At 38.5% G+C, this 17,219-nt stretch overlaps 1 protein-coding gene across 2 annotated transcripts in view; it reads right to left on the reverse strand.

The window, feature by feature from the left end:
* Nucleotides 1–524: 524 nt before the first annotated feature.
* LOC308051393 (ceramide transfer protein-like) overlaps nt 525–17,219 on the reverse strand; it is a gene marked incomplete at its 3' end in the record, with an annotated part of 150,221 nt that continues 133,526 nt past the window's right edge. For both annotated transcript variants that reach the window (XM_080361823.1, XM_080361822.1), the window contains 6 exons: nt 5,057–5,152; nt 4,502–4,634; nt 4,308–4,378; nt 2,763–2,891; nt 1,773–1,902; nt 525–652 (listed from right to left, as the gene is read on the reverse strand). In XM_080361823.1, coding sequence (XP_080217949.1) covers nt 525–652; nt 1,773–1,902; nt 2,763–2,891; nt 4,308–4,378; nt 4,502–4,634; nt 5,057–5,152 — 687 coding nt within the window. The remainder of the gene's footprint in view (nt 653–1,772; nt 1,903–2,762; nt 2,892–4,307; nt 4,379–4,501; nt 4,635–5,056; nt 5,153–17,219) is intronic.

Raw genomic sequence — 17,219 nt, forward strand, 5'->3', positions numbered from 1 at the left:
GTAATTGACATTGGTTTGTCAGAAAAGTTCCATTAATAAAAATCCTAGATCTAAACTATTCTGTCAATATAAAAGAATACTTTGACCTTCATAATAGTCTATCAGATATGCAAGTATAACTAGAATTTAAGATATCAAAATCTCATGAGGCTCTAAAGAAACTTCAGTATGTTTTCTTTTTCAGAACACATGTAAAATGCCTGTGATAGCTGAGAAAAAAAAAAAACAAACACATCCTTTTATACTTCTACATAAATTAAACATGCATGCAAAACTTTGGAAGACAAACTAGTAAAAGTCTACAAAAATTAATGCTTGATAACCTGTGCAGCCCTTATTTATCATGCTAATAATAAATATGTATTACACGAATGTTTAAAAAAGTATATTGCATACATATATTAAAACTAAGCACTGAATTAATGTTAATTATAATACATTTCTAGATCGCATATTTCTGTTTGGCCTTAAATATTTACAACAGAGAATCAAGAATAAAAAAAATGAATGCATACCTGTTAATACTAGAATAAAATAGGCTGTCCTGCCGTTTTCTCTTGCACATATGATGTAAAACGCTTTAAGAATTTTGGATATTCTCGTCTTGCCACTGCCCGTAACACTGATGCTGGTGCCCATCCTCCTGGGTTCACTAGAAGGAGACAGGAAGCCAGATACTGAAATACAGCAAATCTGATAAAAGCTAGAAAAGAAAATTTAAGTTTGTATTCCTGAAACTCTTTCTGAAGTAACAGGAAAGAACAATCAGCAGAATTTATGCCCTTACAGCTTTTATTGCAGCACTTTCTACTCTTAATACTCCAATTCAGTCTAGTTCTATGACATCACTATTTAGAAAACATTAAACATGATGTGTTGTCTTTGGGGAATGACCAAATCAAAGATGATATTCTTTAAGAAGTCAATCTTTTCAATAACTGCTGCATTTGCCTACAGATTTGCTACATAGCCAATGTCTTACAAATTATTTTTAAAGCACTTTAAAAAAAATTGAACTGATTCTAAAATATGCTTAAATTCACAGGTCAAGTACTTTGCTGAAAAAGCTGCCACTTCCCATATAATCACAGTTCAGAATTTGTCAATGAAAATGTATTTTTAAATAACTGTGAAACTTCTAAACAGGAAACAAAGCAGCTTACCCCAGAGTTTAACTTCATATAGTATTATTTCTACAGGATTTAATACAAGTTGCATCACTCCTACATGGCAAAGATTTACTGAACCCATTTTTCAGATTTTGCTTCTTTAGTAAACTGTGTAATAGGTGGACAAAAATAATAAGCAGGTGAGATATTCAAAGTGTTTTGTAGCTGCAGTAGAGGGGCTAATAGGTATGTGGTTCCGATACTATAATACACTGCAAAATACTGGGTACAGTAACAATACATTTTGGCTTTGCTAACTTTGCAGTCAATACCAAAGATTCTATCAGTTAAAAAAGTTAAAAATATGTAGACTATATTATACAGCTTGCCCACCCCCCTCCGCCCCAAGGTTCTGTACTTAGGACTGAACTACACATTACTTTCATTTATTCCTCCCAGAATACCACACAATGAAAGATACCATTCACTGATTGATGTAGCACATTAATTCGAGTCTTTTTGACCATGAAGACCACAAGTGTGATCCTATATATGTGTAACAAAAAACTGCATTACCCTTCTCCACCCCACCCTCCCCCCCATATCCAGCTCCCCAGAATCAGCATATATCACGAATGTCTAACTGAAAAATTTTAGACTTACCATTAGCTACATATGTAATCTTGCATAGGATATTGTCCCTGCTTATCTCCTTGTTCCCCTCTGGTGGGCTTACTAACGTCTGACAAATCATAGCGATATTTATTTTGGCACGGATGCAGCGATTGTTCAGCTGCCAAAAAACAAAATGAAACAAAACAAAACAACAACAAAAAAAAACACCACAAAACACACAAACAATACACACAACCCAAACAACAACAACAACAACAAACCAAACAACAACAAAAAAAACAAACAACAAAACCCCAAAACATTTGTAAGCTTCAAACAAAGTTTATTTCAGCATACTTGACTGATAACGTTTTAATTTAGTATAAAGGTATAAAGTCTAAGACACTCCAAAAATTGTGTTTCGGGGAGTTCGCATTCTAGCACTACATGAATCCAACATGAATGTGAATGAAATGAAATGTACATAGTGAATAGGGAAAGGGTTAAACTGAAATGCCTTAATCTCAGGTTTTTGTTTGCTTAATACAGTGAATTACTGTGACAAGTAAGGAAACATCTAAAGGATAATGCATCAGCATTTACAAATATTAGTTAATAACTTTTTCTTGTAAGCAGGCAATGGTATAGCAATCAGCACAGAATCAAGGCAGAACTATGTAAACTGAAGGTTTAACAGATTCCATATCTACATTTATATAAGCCTATTCCCATGTCTGACAATACTGAAGAGTTATTGACTTGATTCCATACGAAGTGACCTCAATTCTTTAAAATGTTTTCACATCTCCAAAAATTTTGCTTCAATTTTTCTGCAACACCTTAGATCTGCCAACTGTTGAGATAAAGTAAGAAAGCTTTTGGCTCAGAATGCCTTCATCAGGTCATTGTATCATCTGATTTAAACAAACTGTATTTTTGCATACCCCTCCCCTTCCACTAGTATTGCAAGACCATCACTACACAATAGAAAAATGGTATCTTAAAAGCAGAACTTGATAGAATGAAATAAACGCTTACAGGAGCACCATCATGTTCCACAGAGAAATTGCACACAATCCATGTTTCAGGATCATTTTCACTGAATGCTGGTATCTTTCTGATGGCAGACAAATACAGCACATCCCTTTGAGAAGCTGGCCACACTCTCTGCAGAGAAACACCTCAATATAAGTTTTTCTGGTTTTGCAAATTAAGTACTTACTATTCTTAGATAAAGAAAAAAGGCAAAACAGGTCAGTCGTTAAGTAAAAAAGTTTCTTTAATATAGTAATTTCATGCAATTTTCAAAAGTGAAACAGAACATAGGTGTTGTACAGATGTGTATTGGGTCATATGGCTACACTTCATTTAAAAAAAAAAAAGGCAAAAGTTTAAGGCCTTCGAAATGTAGGAAGCCAAGCTACAATGACTTTTTCAGTAGATAACCAGGAAGAGACACTTCCCCTTCTGTTCTCTCAACGTCAGGTTTACATTTTAGTTAATACTTGTTAACTACAAACTGAACTAGTGGTTAAGTATAAACGGATGCATCTACAGTTATTTATGTTTCCATAAATATGGAGAGAGAAAAAGAGAGCAAGAAATATTTATAACAAATATCATTTCAAGAAGCTACTACTTTAGTGAGACAGATATGGTAAACTGGTATTATCTAAAAGTTTCAGAAGCAAAGTGTCTGAAAAAATAAAGTAAAACCATACAGAAGTCATTTTCCTGACACACAATAGGGGAAAAAAGTCTAGCTTTTACCACAACACTACAGTTCACACAACTACCTTATTCAAAAATCAGAGTCTGCTGTTATAGCGGTTTTAAGGTAACCACATTACTAGTAAAATTGTTTTAAAAAAATGTTTTAATATTTGAGTATACTAATACTTGGAAACATGCAAGATTAAAGATGAATTTGTACACTTTATTCCAAAGTTTTTTTGAAACTGTTAGGTTACAGTTATTGGGTTATAAGTCAAACGAACATTTTAGTAAAGCTACATCATAACTGGCTGAGGTGAAAAACAATAATGAAGTTAAAAGAACAAATGTTGTACCAGCAATTATACCACCTCAACAATAGCTTGCATTATTGCAACAAAGCATATGATACAGTGGTATGGGTTTCTTCCTTGTAGTCACTGTCAATTTATTGCTTCAGTTTGCTTTAGTGATTTAGTGCCTTTAGTGATATACTTAAGAGATTAAAGAAGGTCCTCATTTGTTATTACAAGCTCTATCAGACACATGCACAACCAATTATGCTATCAAGTCAAATTTGAAAAATTGACAAACTTGCAGTTTAATAGAGAACTTGTTGTGAACTGTTGTTTTGAATAGTATTTTAAGTTGTTAAGATGTTAAGTATTTCAGAATAGATTAGAACACATATGCCTTAGACCAGGGGTGTCAAACTCATTTTCACCGAGTAGTTACATTTATACAGGCCTAAAATTACGTTCAGCCCTTTGAAGGCAACCATGAGGCTGATGTGCCCCTGGTGAAAATGAGTTTAACACCCCTGCCCTAGACTGTCTCACTAAGGTGTGTATACAGGTGAAATGGTATTACCTTATGCATCTGGTAAATGATGATTGCATTATCAGCTAAATTTTCCACAACATGGAAATTTTCAATTGTTGCTAAAAAAGGGGAAAAAAAAAAACAACAACCAACATATCAGTAAACAAGCACAGATATTAGGTCAATGTTATAAACAATATGCTTGATGATAAATATGCAAAACTTAAGAAGCGATTCCTTACTTTCCCAGTCATTACGAACATTGACATTCCAGAAGTAGTGGCAAACTTCATGCCCTGTTACCCCTTTAACAGCATGCGTTGCTTTCAAAGGATCTAAAACTATTCCATTCTCTTCCACCTCTCTTCTGTACACCTATGGTTAAATATGAAGAAAGAAATGCAGAACAGAAATTGTCAAAACTGCTATTGTTTGAATTGTTTAAAGTTTCATCAGCTTTGATAAAAACTTACCTAGAAGACTAACACATGAATAATTGGCCATGTCAGTGTTCTCTGGTAACTACCAATGCAGACATTCTTACATGGCACTTCACATTAAAATACCAAAGGAAACTGCAAAGACAAAGCTATTGCAAGAGCTGCATAAGATTTTGCATTAATAAATATATTAGAAGCTGCATCTCTTGTGGATTTCAGTCCTAACTCAAACAATGCCATTCTCAGAGAGAAGTTTTAACAGCATAACTTACTGAGTGATAGTATTCAAAGAGAATAAAAATATCTGTCTTCACAGCATATCATATTATACAAATTAAGCAAAAACCAAATGCTTACCTTCATTTCACCTTCTTCTACCACTAGTTGCCAATTGGCATCTCCTCCTACATCTTGCAAGGAATATGTCATATGGTTTTGTACCATCTCTTCCACCTTTAAAGGAAAAAAAATGCACATTTTTAGATCATTCCTTCCATCTTCTTGGGCAGAGGACTGTACAGTAGTGGAAGCCACGACTCAATACTTCAAATCCTGTGCAGGAACTGAACTCAAACAACAGAGCCTTCTATCACAGATTAAGAACAAACAGATGCTTCTGGCCTTCAGAAACAAAAGTCAAAATCTTGAATCAACTTCATTCTTTATGGGTACTTCCCTATCCTTCCTTTGCACCTCTAATCTGTCAAGACTCACTATTTTACCCAAGACAGTTTTATTTCAGCATGTAGGAAATGACTAAAGATATCTCCAAACAATTACAATGCATTGTAAGACTTGAAAGCCAATATTTACTGAAGAGCATTTAAAAAGTTGAACAAAGGGGAAGGGAGAAGAGACAGACAAGCTCTAAAAAAGCAAATTCCTATCAAAAGTCACATTGAATCCGCAGCAAAGGAAAGACTCATGAGCAGAGCATGCCTGTTATGCTTCATTGGCATCTTTGCACAGTTGCCAGCTAGAAAAACAAAAGATAAATGCTTACACTCAAAAAAAATATGATGATGCAAAGACTCCACCAACATAAAACACTCATTTAAAAATTACTTAGCTAGACAGTTGCGTGCTTTTCTTAAAGGCCACATATTTGATACATTTATATCAAGCTATGTGAATATCTATTGTTTTTTTGTTCCAAATAATGTGCATGAAAATGAGTGGTGGGACAGAAAATTGATTTTTATTTTAAATCTACAGTCTTACTTCTTTTGTGTCCATCCCCCCCATTTCCAAATCCCACTCTCCCTCAAAAACAGAGAAAAAAAATAAAGTATCCATTGTTGTGTAATGTTTAAATTTGCTAGAAACAATTTAATAACTTTTTCCACCTAAAAGGTAGGCAACTACTAAAACTCATCACAGCAAATAAGTCCATGTAATTGACACTGAATTACTAGAAATACCTTTTTTAAAAAGGAAAAGCACTGCAAGCAAAGGTTAGTCAACTGCCCAACATACAGATTAGTTCAAGAAGTGTATAATCACAAGATTAATAGCCTGAACCTATAAGTGATTTTTTGATAACATACAAAAATATTTTATATGCACACTAGGCCTCATAACCTATAAAACATAACTGAGCAACTAGTACAAGTATAAAGCAAAATTAAATAATACTTAATGACCTTTTTCTGATATGATATAGAATTAAAAGATGTTATTTACTTCTAATTTAAAGCAGTAATTTTGTTTCTACAATGTACTCTTTGGGTAATACACTTAAGATCAGAAAGAAAAAAGTAATTGAATCAAGTAAAAATCCTCAAAGTACAACATAAAAATAATCCTTTCAATATAAATTCTACTTTATCTTATTTTAACTATAGAATTCTCTACAGAAAAAAAAAATATATATATATCAGTCCAGTTTTGGGGGTCTTCTTGGATTTTTTTTCTTTTTGTTTTAGTTATAACAAACTGTGAATACCCACAAAATTTGTATTTCTGCTTTTAGAAAGGTCATTTTTCCTGCCACTTACTAACAGGTTTCCTACAAAATATTATTCTAATTATTTTTTCCAGTGACACAATGACAGTACAATCCAAGCCAGGAAAGAATCTGGGATATTTAAATATTCAATTTACTAGCTCTATGTCACACTTCTTTCAGAAAGGAATCCTTGTCATCCTTCCAACCTTTACCTGCAACACCTTCAGGTCCCTATCTCTCTTCTCAGCTAGCTCCTAATCTATCAAGGACAAAGTTGGCATTTATATATTGTGTGATGGTCACAACCCCCTGCCTCTCCTGGGTCACTCTACTACCTGGCTACCAGAGCAGTCAGGCATAATTTGGGGAAAACAATTCCCATTGTGCAAGTGTGGTGAGACAGGGCAACTGAGGTACCTGTTGCATCCCCCCTACCCCTCCGTGTTCCGTAGCTCTGCTGAGAACAATTCCCCATTGTGTAAGTGCACTGAAGTTGGGAAAACTGAGGCATGAGTACAGTGAATCAAGACATGAAGGCACACCCTCCATACTCTTGGAACTCCTGCCATATGGAAATAGACCCCCTTTCTGCCTGAAAAAGGTAGCATCCATCAGTCACTTTTGACAGTTTGGTACACCTGCTACCTGGGACTCAGCCCGAGCGAAATGGTACCACAACTATTTGATCTGGAAAGTTCTGGACATTGCCAGAATATTACCTCATCCTAAGAGTGGCTACAGTGGAAAAATACTGACTAAAGTCAAGGATCACACAACTCTAGAAATAGCAATCCTGAAGTGAGGCCCTTTGAGCTCTCCTGGATCACAGCGGGTCGTGACAGTATCTCCCTCTGAGGTGGAACACCCCCCCGAGATATCTTGCAGCAAACTGACACTGCAAAACCATGGGTGAGGAGAGATTTCTCAAGTTTCAACAAATCGCCCATTGAGGAATGTCGATACATTCAAGTGAGTAATTCACTTAACTCGAGAGGGAAATTTTATAGGTATATCTCAACATATATTCCACATACATATACACTAGAGCCTATAGCTTTGTGCGTGTGATATATTCAAATATCCATGCATTAATGCGTGCAATTATATGTGTGTTTACAGATTTGTACATAAGCTTTTAATCATATACCTCTGTGTGTGTCTATAAGTAATTTAACTTTCTCTTCTTGTAAGTACAGTGTGACCCTTAATGTCATTTAATCTGTAATTAAATTGCTGTTTTAATTATAACAGATCCAATTGAACTGTTTTAAATAATTTTGTTAACCAGCTGCTGACTGAGCATTATTAGATATCATATATTAAACTTGTGATCTACCTTAACAAACCCTAAATTGCTCCTAGATCAAAGCTGTGTAACATTCAATTCTGCAAGTTTGTTTGTTTGTTTTTTATTTTGCTGCTTTTTGCTTTATGCTAAATGCAGAGGGAGGAGGGGAATAGCAAAGAAAGAAGAGAATAAGGCATCCACAAGACGGCAGTCTAAACAGTTTAAGACCTTTGGAATTGTTCAACATTTAGCCCTCTGACTTCCCCATAAAACTTGAAAGGCATATTTAGTTTGTTTCTCTCCCAATAAAGTTTCACTCCTGCTAATACAACATCTTTCAGACAGCTTCCCCTTAGGTTTGGGGAAGGCAAGGTACTATTGCTAGCAATCAGGACACATAACCACGGGCGTAATTATATGCGGTGCTTTATTTCAGCGCTGGGAAACCAGGGGTTCGCACCCAAAGCTGGCTTCGCTGGTCAGTTTAAGTTACACAGTATTTATACAGTCCATTCACATACATATTCATATATTCATTAAGATACATAACGGTTACTCAACATTGATTGCAACATCGATTGCAACATCTTGGAACTATTTTGATCATGTGCAGTGTCCTCTGGTGGTCCTTCGGGGGGTCTTCAGGATGAAGTAAGTAGTCTTCATCACTTCTGTCCCTTTCACCTTTGGGTATTGCACAGGCGTACTATTTCTATAGCTAGATAACTGCTGACTTGCTCGACCTCTGGAAATACTGCATGTACTTCTCCTCACTCTATGTGTATAAAAGCTAGGTTGTTAAGATAAGAGTGTACTCGAATACGATATGCTTGAACATCCTTTCAGGGACAGTTTACAAAACTGATTCATCCTTTCAGGAACATTTTGTAAAACTGGTTCTGTTACTAACATTTCCCCCCTTTGAAAATGTTTTTCTATTCTTAGACAATGTATTTTCACCTCAATCAATTTCTTCGATTATTGATTCATTTGCTATTATTGATTGGTAATTCCCTTCAGGTGTGATAGTTCCAGTCGTGCCTCTTCATAAGCTGGAGGGTTATCAAATATAGGATTAGCATAATTCCTACTCAGGATACTGAGAATGCGATTATTCCTAGCATTTGTTTGACTAATTATGCGCTTAATACCCACATACAACAAACAAAGAAGAACAATCACAATTGCAAGTACAACTACACTTTCTAGTAGTGAATGTACCCATCCTCCCAAATTTAAATCGAATTTATTCAACAGAGCTCCTATCCAGCTCTGTTCTGCATCTTGTCTTTCTTTTGCAGCTCCACTTCTGTTTGGGTCAGCTCGGAAATGTCTTTCTCAACCTCTGAAGTTACGTCTGGAATATGGATGCAGCAGTGATCAATTCTGTCTTTCAAATATCCACAGACGCCATTTTCTTTCAATAACATTATGTCGAGTGCCATTCTATTCTGCAAGGTTATTTTAATCGTAGCTTGTAATTGTATATTAAGATCCCAAAAACTTTTTTAGTTATTCTGGCCAATCGATCCATTTGCCCGATCAATTTATCAATCATTTCTCTATTCCTATAGGCTGCAATTGGTGCAAAGAAAGATTCTAGTGCCCAGCCAAATTTAACACTGCTTGATGGTTCATGCCACACATCATCCTCGTTTATTTCTCATTTATGTCTGACCTGTAAAAGTTCTTGCCTATTTTTCAAAGGTGACCTTTTCCAAATGGGACATAGTGTTGGCAACCTCAAAGTAATTTCTCTAATTGGTCCTCCCATTGGCAAATGTGTAGTCCAGGTCCCATCACTTAAGGCCCAAACTAAATGTCCCATACTGCCTATAACTCCTTTACAGTCAATTTTGTCTTTTTCAATGCCAATTTTAAAGGCTGCCTGTGAGTCTAATTGTTTCCGACAAATGCAGCCTGTAATCACTGCTACTTTGACAATGGACAAAGGTATCTCTTTAATGTCTGTTTGACAAGTTATCACCCGTGAGCAATTCCACCATGGTACTGTCATTCCTTCTGTTACATCAGACCACCGTATGCACCATGGAATTGCTTCACCGTATTGGTATTGTTGTACAATACTTAATGTCCACATATTGTTCCATAATTCAGTTATGTTTTTGTTATCCTGATCTTTGCATTCCCAGTAGGTCTGTTCAACCTTTTGACTCACTATTTTAGTGGTCCACTTGTCATAGAAGCACCATCCTACATCGTGGAATTGTCCTATTGTAATATACCTCGCTTTAGGTAATTTTAAACAATCTGCCCTGTGTCCTGGCATTTTCCATTTTTGTCGTTCTCTTATCCTTTGTTCAGTTGGGACTTCTTCTATTCTAGTGTGGGATTCACATGCTATCTTACCAGTTCTGTTTATTTCTGGTAAGGTAGTAGTGATTATTCCCCACTGTACTGGGTCCTCAGCTGATTTTGGTATGGGAAGGCAGGCAGCGATGCTACTAATATTTTGTGTTCGTGCAAAGTCTCGGATTAATCCTATCATTAGGTTCTCTGCCTGATTTTGTACACTTTGTACTACCTGTGGTATCTGGGTACTTTCATTATTATCTACTGCTCTTCGTGGCCTAATTTGCAATTCCATTCGAATAGTCTCAGTTTTGCATTTATAAATTTTCCATGCATCGGGCGAGCTTTCCCACTGTCTATCAGGGGCCTTGTGGAATAGAGTGGCAATTCCCTCTCCAATTTTCAAAAGCACAAAAACTCGGGGTATAACCAAAACCAAAGCTTGGTAATGCAAACCAGGCATTATTGCGATGTAATCTTGAGTGTGGTTGGACCTAGGATATGTGATGACCACGCTCTTGGAACCTTCTTCACACGGGTGTAATGTATCCAGGAGTCTACTCCGGCAACTTTAACTGCGGTAAACGTGGTCAAGAGTACTTGGTAGGGTCCATCCCAACGTTCTCTCAAAGGCTCTTCGTTCCAGTTTTTCACATATACAGTGTCCCCAGGTTCTATATTATGTACTGGATTTTCAAGTGCCAGTGGTCGATTCCACACTAATGCAGATCGGAGTTGATTCAGTGTCCTGCCAAGAGACAACACATAATTGTACAAGTCCTGATTACCCTTTATGTGGACCTCTGGATTTGGGTTTGGTGCTTCATAGGGTTTGCCATACAGAATTTCGTATGGACTTACTGACATTCCGCTCTTAGGTTTTATCCTGATATGCAACAATGCTATTGGTAAGGCCTGCGGCCATTGAATCTTTGCCTCCTGACAGACCTTACTAAGTTGTCTTTTTAAAGTTTGGTTCATTTTCTCTACCTGTCCACTGGACTGGGGCCTCCAGGGAATATGCAGATCCCACTGAATCCCTAAACATCTGCTAACCTCCTTTACCAGTTGTGCCACAAAATGGGGCCCCCTATCGGATGATATTCCTATTGGTACCCCAAATCTAGGGATTATTTCTTTTAATAACCATTTCAAAGTTTCTTTTGCTTGGTTGGTGCGACAAGGGAAGGCTTCTGGCCATCCAGAAAAGGTATCCACAACGAGTAGATATCTATATCCACGAGTTGTGGGGAGTTCCACGTAATCTATTTGCCAATAATCCTCGGGTTGCATGCCTGTCTTAATTTTCCCCATTTCTATTTTTCTTTTTACTAGAGGATTATTTTTCAAGCAAATTTCACACCTAGCTGTAATAGACTTTGCCATTGTTAACATCTGGACCAAGATAATTTGTTTTCTTAGATAAGTTACCAATGCTTCTGCACCCCAGTGACACTTCTGGTGTTCCGTCTGAAGTATTCCTCTCATAATAGTGGTTGGCACCACAAATTGTCCATTGGTGGTTACATACCACCCAGAATTATTCTTGCTGGCTCTTACTAGACTTGCCAGTTTTTCATCTTCTATGGAATATTTAGGTGGCTCTGAAGGTAATAAATCAATTGCTCTTACCTTCTGGGAGACAAGATCCACCATTGTTCTCACTTGCCATGCCACCGACTGAGCTGTTTGATCAGCAAGCCGATTTCCCCCAATAATTTTCAATGTTCCACTTTGATGAGCTTTACAGTGCATTATAGCAACTCACGATGGTTTCTGAATGGCATTAATCAAGTTCAGTATTTCCTTCTGGTATTTAATGTTTGTTCCTTGTGAAGAGAGCAGTCTCTGCTCTTTCCAAAGGGCTCCATGCACATGAACAACTCCGAAAGCATATTTTGAGTCAGTCCATATGTTAACTTTCTTGTTCTCACTCAGTTCCAATGCCCTGGTTAAGGCGATCAACTCCGCTTTTTGTGCTGAGGTGTTTGGTGATAAGGGTTTGGCCTCAATCACTGTCTTGACAGTAGTGATCGCATATCCTGCATACCGTACTCCACTTTCCACAAAGCTACTGCCATCAGTAAAGAGTTCCCAGTCAGTTTCTGCCAGCGGGGTGTCTCTCAAATCAGGATGACTTGCATGGGTGTATTCGATGACTTCCACACAATCATGTTCCAGATCTCCTTCTTCAGTACCTGCACCCAAAAACTCAGCAGGATTCATTAGGTTAGTAGTTTTTAGAACAACATCATCTTGTTCTGTCAGAATTACCTGGTATTTCATCATTCTGCTTGGGGAAAGCCAATGGCCCCCCTTTTGTTCCAATACTGTTGTCACCATATGGGATACAAACACTTCTATCCTTTTTCCCATAGTTAATTTTTGGACCTCCTGGATCAGCATTACTGTAGCAGCTACCGTCCGTAAGCATGCCGGTCACCCAGCACTTACCGGATCTAGCTGTTTGGAAAAATAGCCAACAGGTCTTTTCCAGGATCCTAGTCGTTGGGTTAATACTCCCAAGGCAAGTCTTTGCTCAAGTCCGGCAGGCCCAAAGCAGGTGCCTGCATCAAAGCCTGTTTTAGCTTTTGGAAGGCCTCACGTTGTGGCTTTCCCCACTTGAACGTTTTATTCCCTTGTGCTTCATACAAAGGTTTGGCGATCAACCCATAGTCCATAATCCACAGTCTGCACCATCCTGTCATTCCTAAAAAAGATCTCAACTCATGTAAGTTTTGCGGTTCTGGAATAGCACAAATAGCATATATTCTGTTCAGGCTTAGCCTTCACTGTCCTTGAGAGAGCTTGCATCCTAAATAGATCACAGTCTCGGATGCAATCTGAGCTTTATTTTTCGATACTTTGTACCCGTTCATTCCCAATTGGTTCAATATTTCAATTGTTACCTGGATGCAGAGTTCTCGTGTCTCAGTCGCAATCATAATATCATCTACATATTGTAGCAACAAATACCATTGTCAAGGGATCATGATATGACCTTTTGTAGTCCATTCCTCGAGTTCCTTGGCTAGTTGATTTCCAAAGATGGTTGGGCTATTCTTGAACCCTTGTGGAAGGCGTGTCCAGGTTAATTGAGTTTTCCTCCCATTGTGTGGATTTTCCCATTCAAAGGCAAATAGCTTTTTGCTTTCATGGTCAAGGGGTATGCAGAAGAAGGCATCTTTTAAATCAAGTACAGTAAACCATTTATATTTCTCTTTCACAGATGTTAACAAGGTATATGGATTTGCAACTACCGGATAAATGTCCTCAGTGATCTGGTTTACAGCCCGCAAATCTTGGACTAATCGATAACTACCATCAGGTTTCTTTACTGGAAAAATTGGAGTATTATATTCTGATTCACATTCCTCTAGAATACCATATTTCAAGAATTTTCCAGTTAGAGGTACTATTCCTAACCTAGCTTCTAGTTTCAATGGGTACTGCCTCAACTGTACTGTCTTGGCATCTTCCTTCAGTTCCACTTTTACGGGTTGGGCTGTTTTTGATTTCCCAGGTATGTCAGTCTCCCATACCATAGGAATCACAGCCTCCTCCACTGCTTGCGGTATTTTCACTACCAGGCTTTCTTTTAATAACAGAATTTGTCCTACCTTAGATTCTGGAATTTTCATTACCAGGTTTCCATCCTCAAATGTTATTACGGCATCCAATTTGGTCAATAAATCCCGTCCTAAAAGGGAAACTGGACAGTCTGGAACATATAAGAACTCGTGGGTTAATTCCTTTCCTCCAAAACACAAATCCAAGGGTTGTAGGAATGGCCGTACTTCCTCCTTCCCTGTGGCACCAACAGTTGTTGTAGCTCTGTGACCTACTGTCTCCTGTAAGGAATTCAGTATGGACTAAGTAGCCCCTGTGTCTACTAAAAAATTTTACATCCCGGTTTTGGCAGCTTCTTTTAATCTTTCTAAAAGGCCGAGGGAGACTCATTCTTTTCCTGCATCACATTATACAATTTTGACCAATTCATTTGCTTCGGCATAGCAGTTTGAACGCCAATCAATAACCAATCCTGATACCTCCGGAGACAGCATAACCCACCTCTTGTATTATAATTCCATCGGGGATCTTCTTTTGGAAAGTTCTCATCAACGTTACCCTCTACTTTCCCATTCCGAATATCTTCTCTCACTTTATCCCTCGCAACCTGTATAACCTTATCTTTTTCTGTAGGGTCCATTAATGTATCCAAAATCACTTGCAAATCATCCCAATCAGGATTCTGCATTTTAATTATCATCTTAATTATTGCAACCTTATCTGGATTTTCCCAATAAGGACCAGCCGATTGCTTCCAGATTACTAAATCCTCTGGTGAAAACGGAACTTTTACATAGACTGGTTCCCCCCCACACCTACTGCCTGCTGCAGGGGTGCTATTACGTTTGATGATCCCCCTCCTCGCTTCATCCCCCACGGGCGGCGAGCCTGAAGGAGAGGAGCTGCAGCCTCAGCTCTAGCGGCCGCCACTCCCCCCCACCTTTTTCACCGCTTTAGCAGACAGTCAGCTTTTCACCTTTTCCCCCCCCCCCCCTCTGTCTGACGGACGGCTGCCTAGGCAATACCCCAGGAGCTCCCTGCCCAACCAAGCGTGGCTTTCGCCGCATTGCAGCTTTCAGAGGAGAGTGAATACTGTTTTTCACTAACAAGCAATCACTTCTACGTGATCCTTGTGCATACTACCTGTCCAAACTGCCATCTACCTGTTGGTTGCTGTCTGCCAGCCTGCACTGATTTCAGGTACCACATTAGGCACAGAGTCAAGATTCACACTTTCCCACTTGGGAGGTGACACTATTACCTCTGGGTTCCTGGCAGACTACAGGAATGGTCTGCAAAAATAGAATCTAGAGTCATTTCGGTTGTAAGAGTTCTTCAGGATCATTGAGTCCAACTATAACCTAACTCAAGCACTAAACCATGCCCCTAAGAACTTCATCTAAATGCCTTTTAAACACCTCCAGGGATGGTGACTCCACCACTTCCCTGGGCAGCCTGTTCCAATGCCTGACAACCCTTTCTGTGAAGATTTTTTTCCTAATATCCAATCTAAACCTCCCCTGGTGCAACATGAGGCCATTTCCTCTTGTCCTATCACTTGCTCCTTGGGAAAAGAGACCAACACCCTTCATGCTACAACCTCCTTTCAGGTAGTTGTAGAGAGCGATAAGGTCTCCCCTCAAGCCTCCTTTTCTCATGGCTAAACAGCCCCAGCTCCCTCAACTGCTTCTCATAAGACTTGTACTCCAGGCCCCTCACCAGCTTCATTGCCCTCCTCTGTACTCTCTCTAGTACCTCAATGTCCTTCTTATGATAAGGGGCCCAAAACTGAACACAGTATTCAAGGTGCAGCATCACTAGTGCTGAGTACAAGGGCACAATCACATCCCTAGTCCTGTTGGCCACGCTATTCCTAATACAAGCCAGAATGCTATTGGCCTTTTTGGTCATCTGGGTACACTGCTGGCTCATATTCAGCCAGCTGCCATTAACACCCCCAGATCCTTTTCCTCCAGGCAGCTTTCCAGCCACTCTTTTGAGCCTGTAGTACTGCCTGGGGTTGTTGTGACCCAAGTACTTGCAACCTCTATCCCGTGCAGCCTTGACCTGAACATTAAGTCAGCAGTTCTTCACTTAAAAGGCCCTTGGAACAGCTCAATCTGTTTTAAAATCTGATATAGTCCTTTAAAAGACGAGAAAGTGATCTGCAAAATATCTGAAATGTTTTAAGCCCATGACCTCCCACTCACCTGGCAGAGACAAATCAATGCCTTTCTGAAGGCACACTGAACTAGCTCCCATCAGAATACACATTGACACTTCTCAATCTTAAAAACCAAGTTGCAAGTTTCTGCTTGACCTTTTACTAATACCAAAATGCCTTTGGTATGAATGAAGTCTAGAAATAAGTGCCGTTTATTCAGAATCAAGATATTAGCTTGCATTTCCAAAAGCCAAATCCTTAGCCTGAGGACAGAGGCCAATTTCCTATTAATAAGGTCCACAGTAGGTTGTCACCAAAAGGTGTGCTGCTTTTCTCTTTGTGCTCTCAGTTGTCTTTCACCTGCTTGTTCACTAGCAATGAAGCTCCAGAGCAGGTGGACCGACTTACTGATCTGGCAAAACTTTGTTCTAGGGAAAACATGGGGGAGAAGGCAGAGGGGAGTATGTTTCTTCTAAGTTAGCAATATCATCTTTTTGGCAGTGAGTCAGTTAACTTGAAACCACATCCTAAGACACTAGGTAGTAGCTTCTACATAGTATAATCTCTACAGCTGCTGAAAAGAGCAACACCTTGACCCCATAATCCATTCCGTTTGACCCAATCTTTAATGTCAATTTGCATTATTGGGGACCTGGTAAACCTCAGATTTGTTTTTAAATAGTTAGGTTTTTCAGCCACACTAGTGCTCTGATACTCAAGTTTACCATGTGGATCCACAAATGTTATCACAAGCATAAGAGATGAAAATGAGAAGGTTTGCATATTTTAGTGACTATGAGTTTCACTTACATTGAACTGGCCATGTACCCATAGCCTGATAGATAACCAATTCTATCTTTAAAATCAAACTTGCTTTCTATTACTTGATTTCCCCCTCCTCCCAAACAAAACCAAACTTGAATTACTAATGTGACTACTGGAGTACCAGTAGATGAGCCTATTGTGCAATATGACCTGCATACTTTTTCCCTTTGCGATAAGTTCAAATTCCAGAAATTAACTGACTGCAATAGGTCAAGGCAAGCGTTGGAATTTCAGTCCAATAAGCAAGTCCTTAAGTGTTAGGGTTCTGCTCACAAAGCTTGTGGCAAGGTCTGCAGGTAGTATGATTCCAGGCTCTGTTTATCAAAAGAAAATCCATTCATTCTATTTGAAAAAGCAAGCTGTTTGCAGTGTTAGCTAATTTAAAAAACAAACAGAACCCAAAACAACAGAT

This window comes from Nesoenas mayeri (assembly GCF_963082525.1).
Source record: "Nesoenas mayeri genome assembly, chromosome: W".
NCBI classification, from domain to species: domain Eukaryota; kingdom Metazoa; phylum Chordata; class Aves; order Columbiformes; family Columbidae; genus Nesoenas; species Nesoenas mayeri.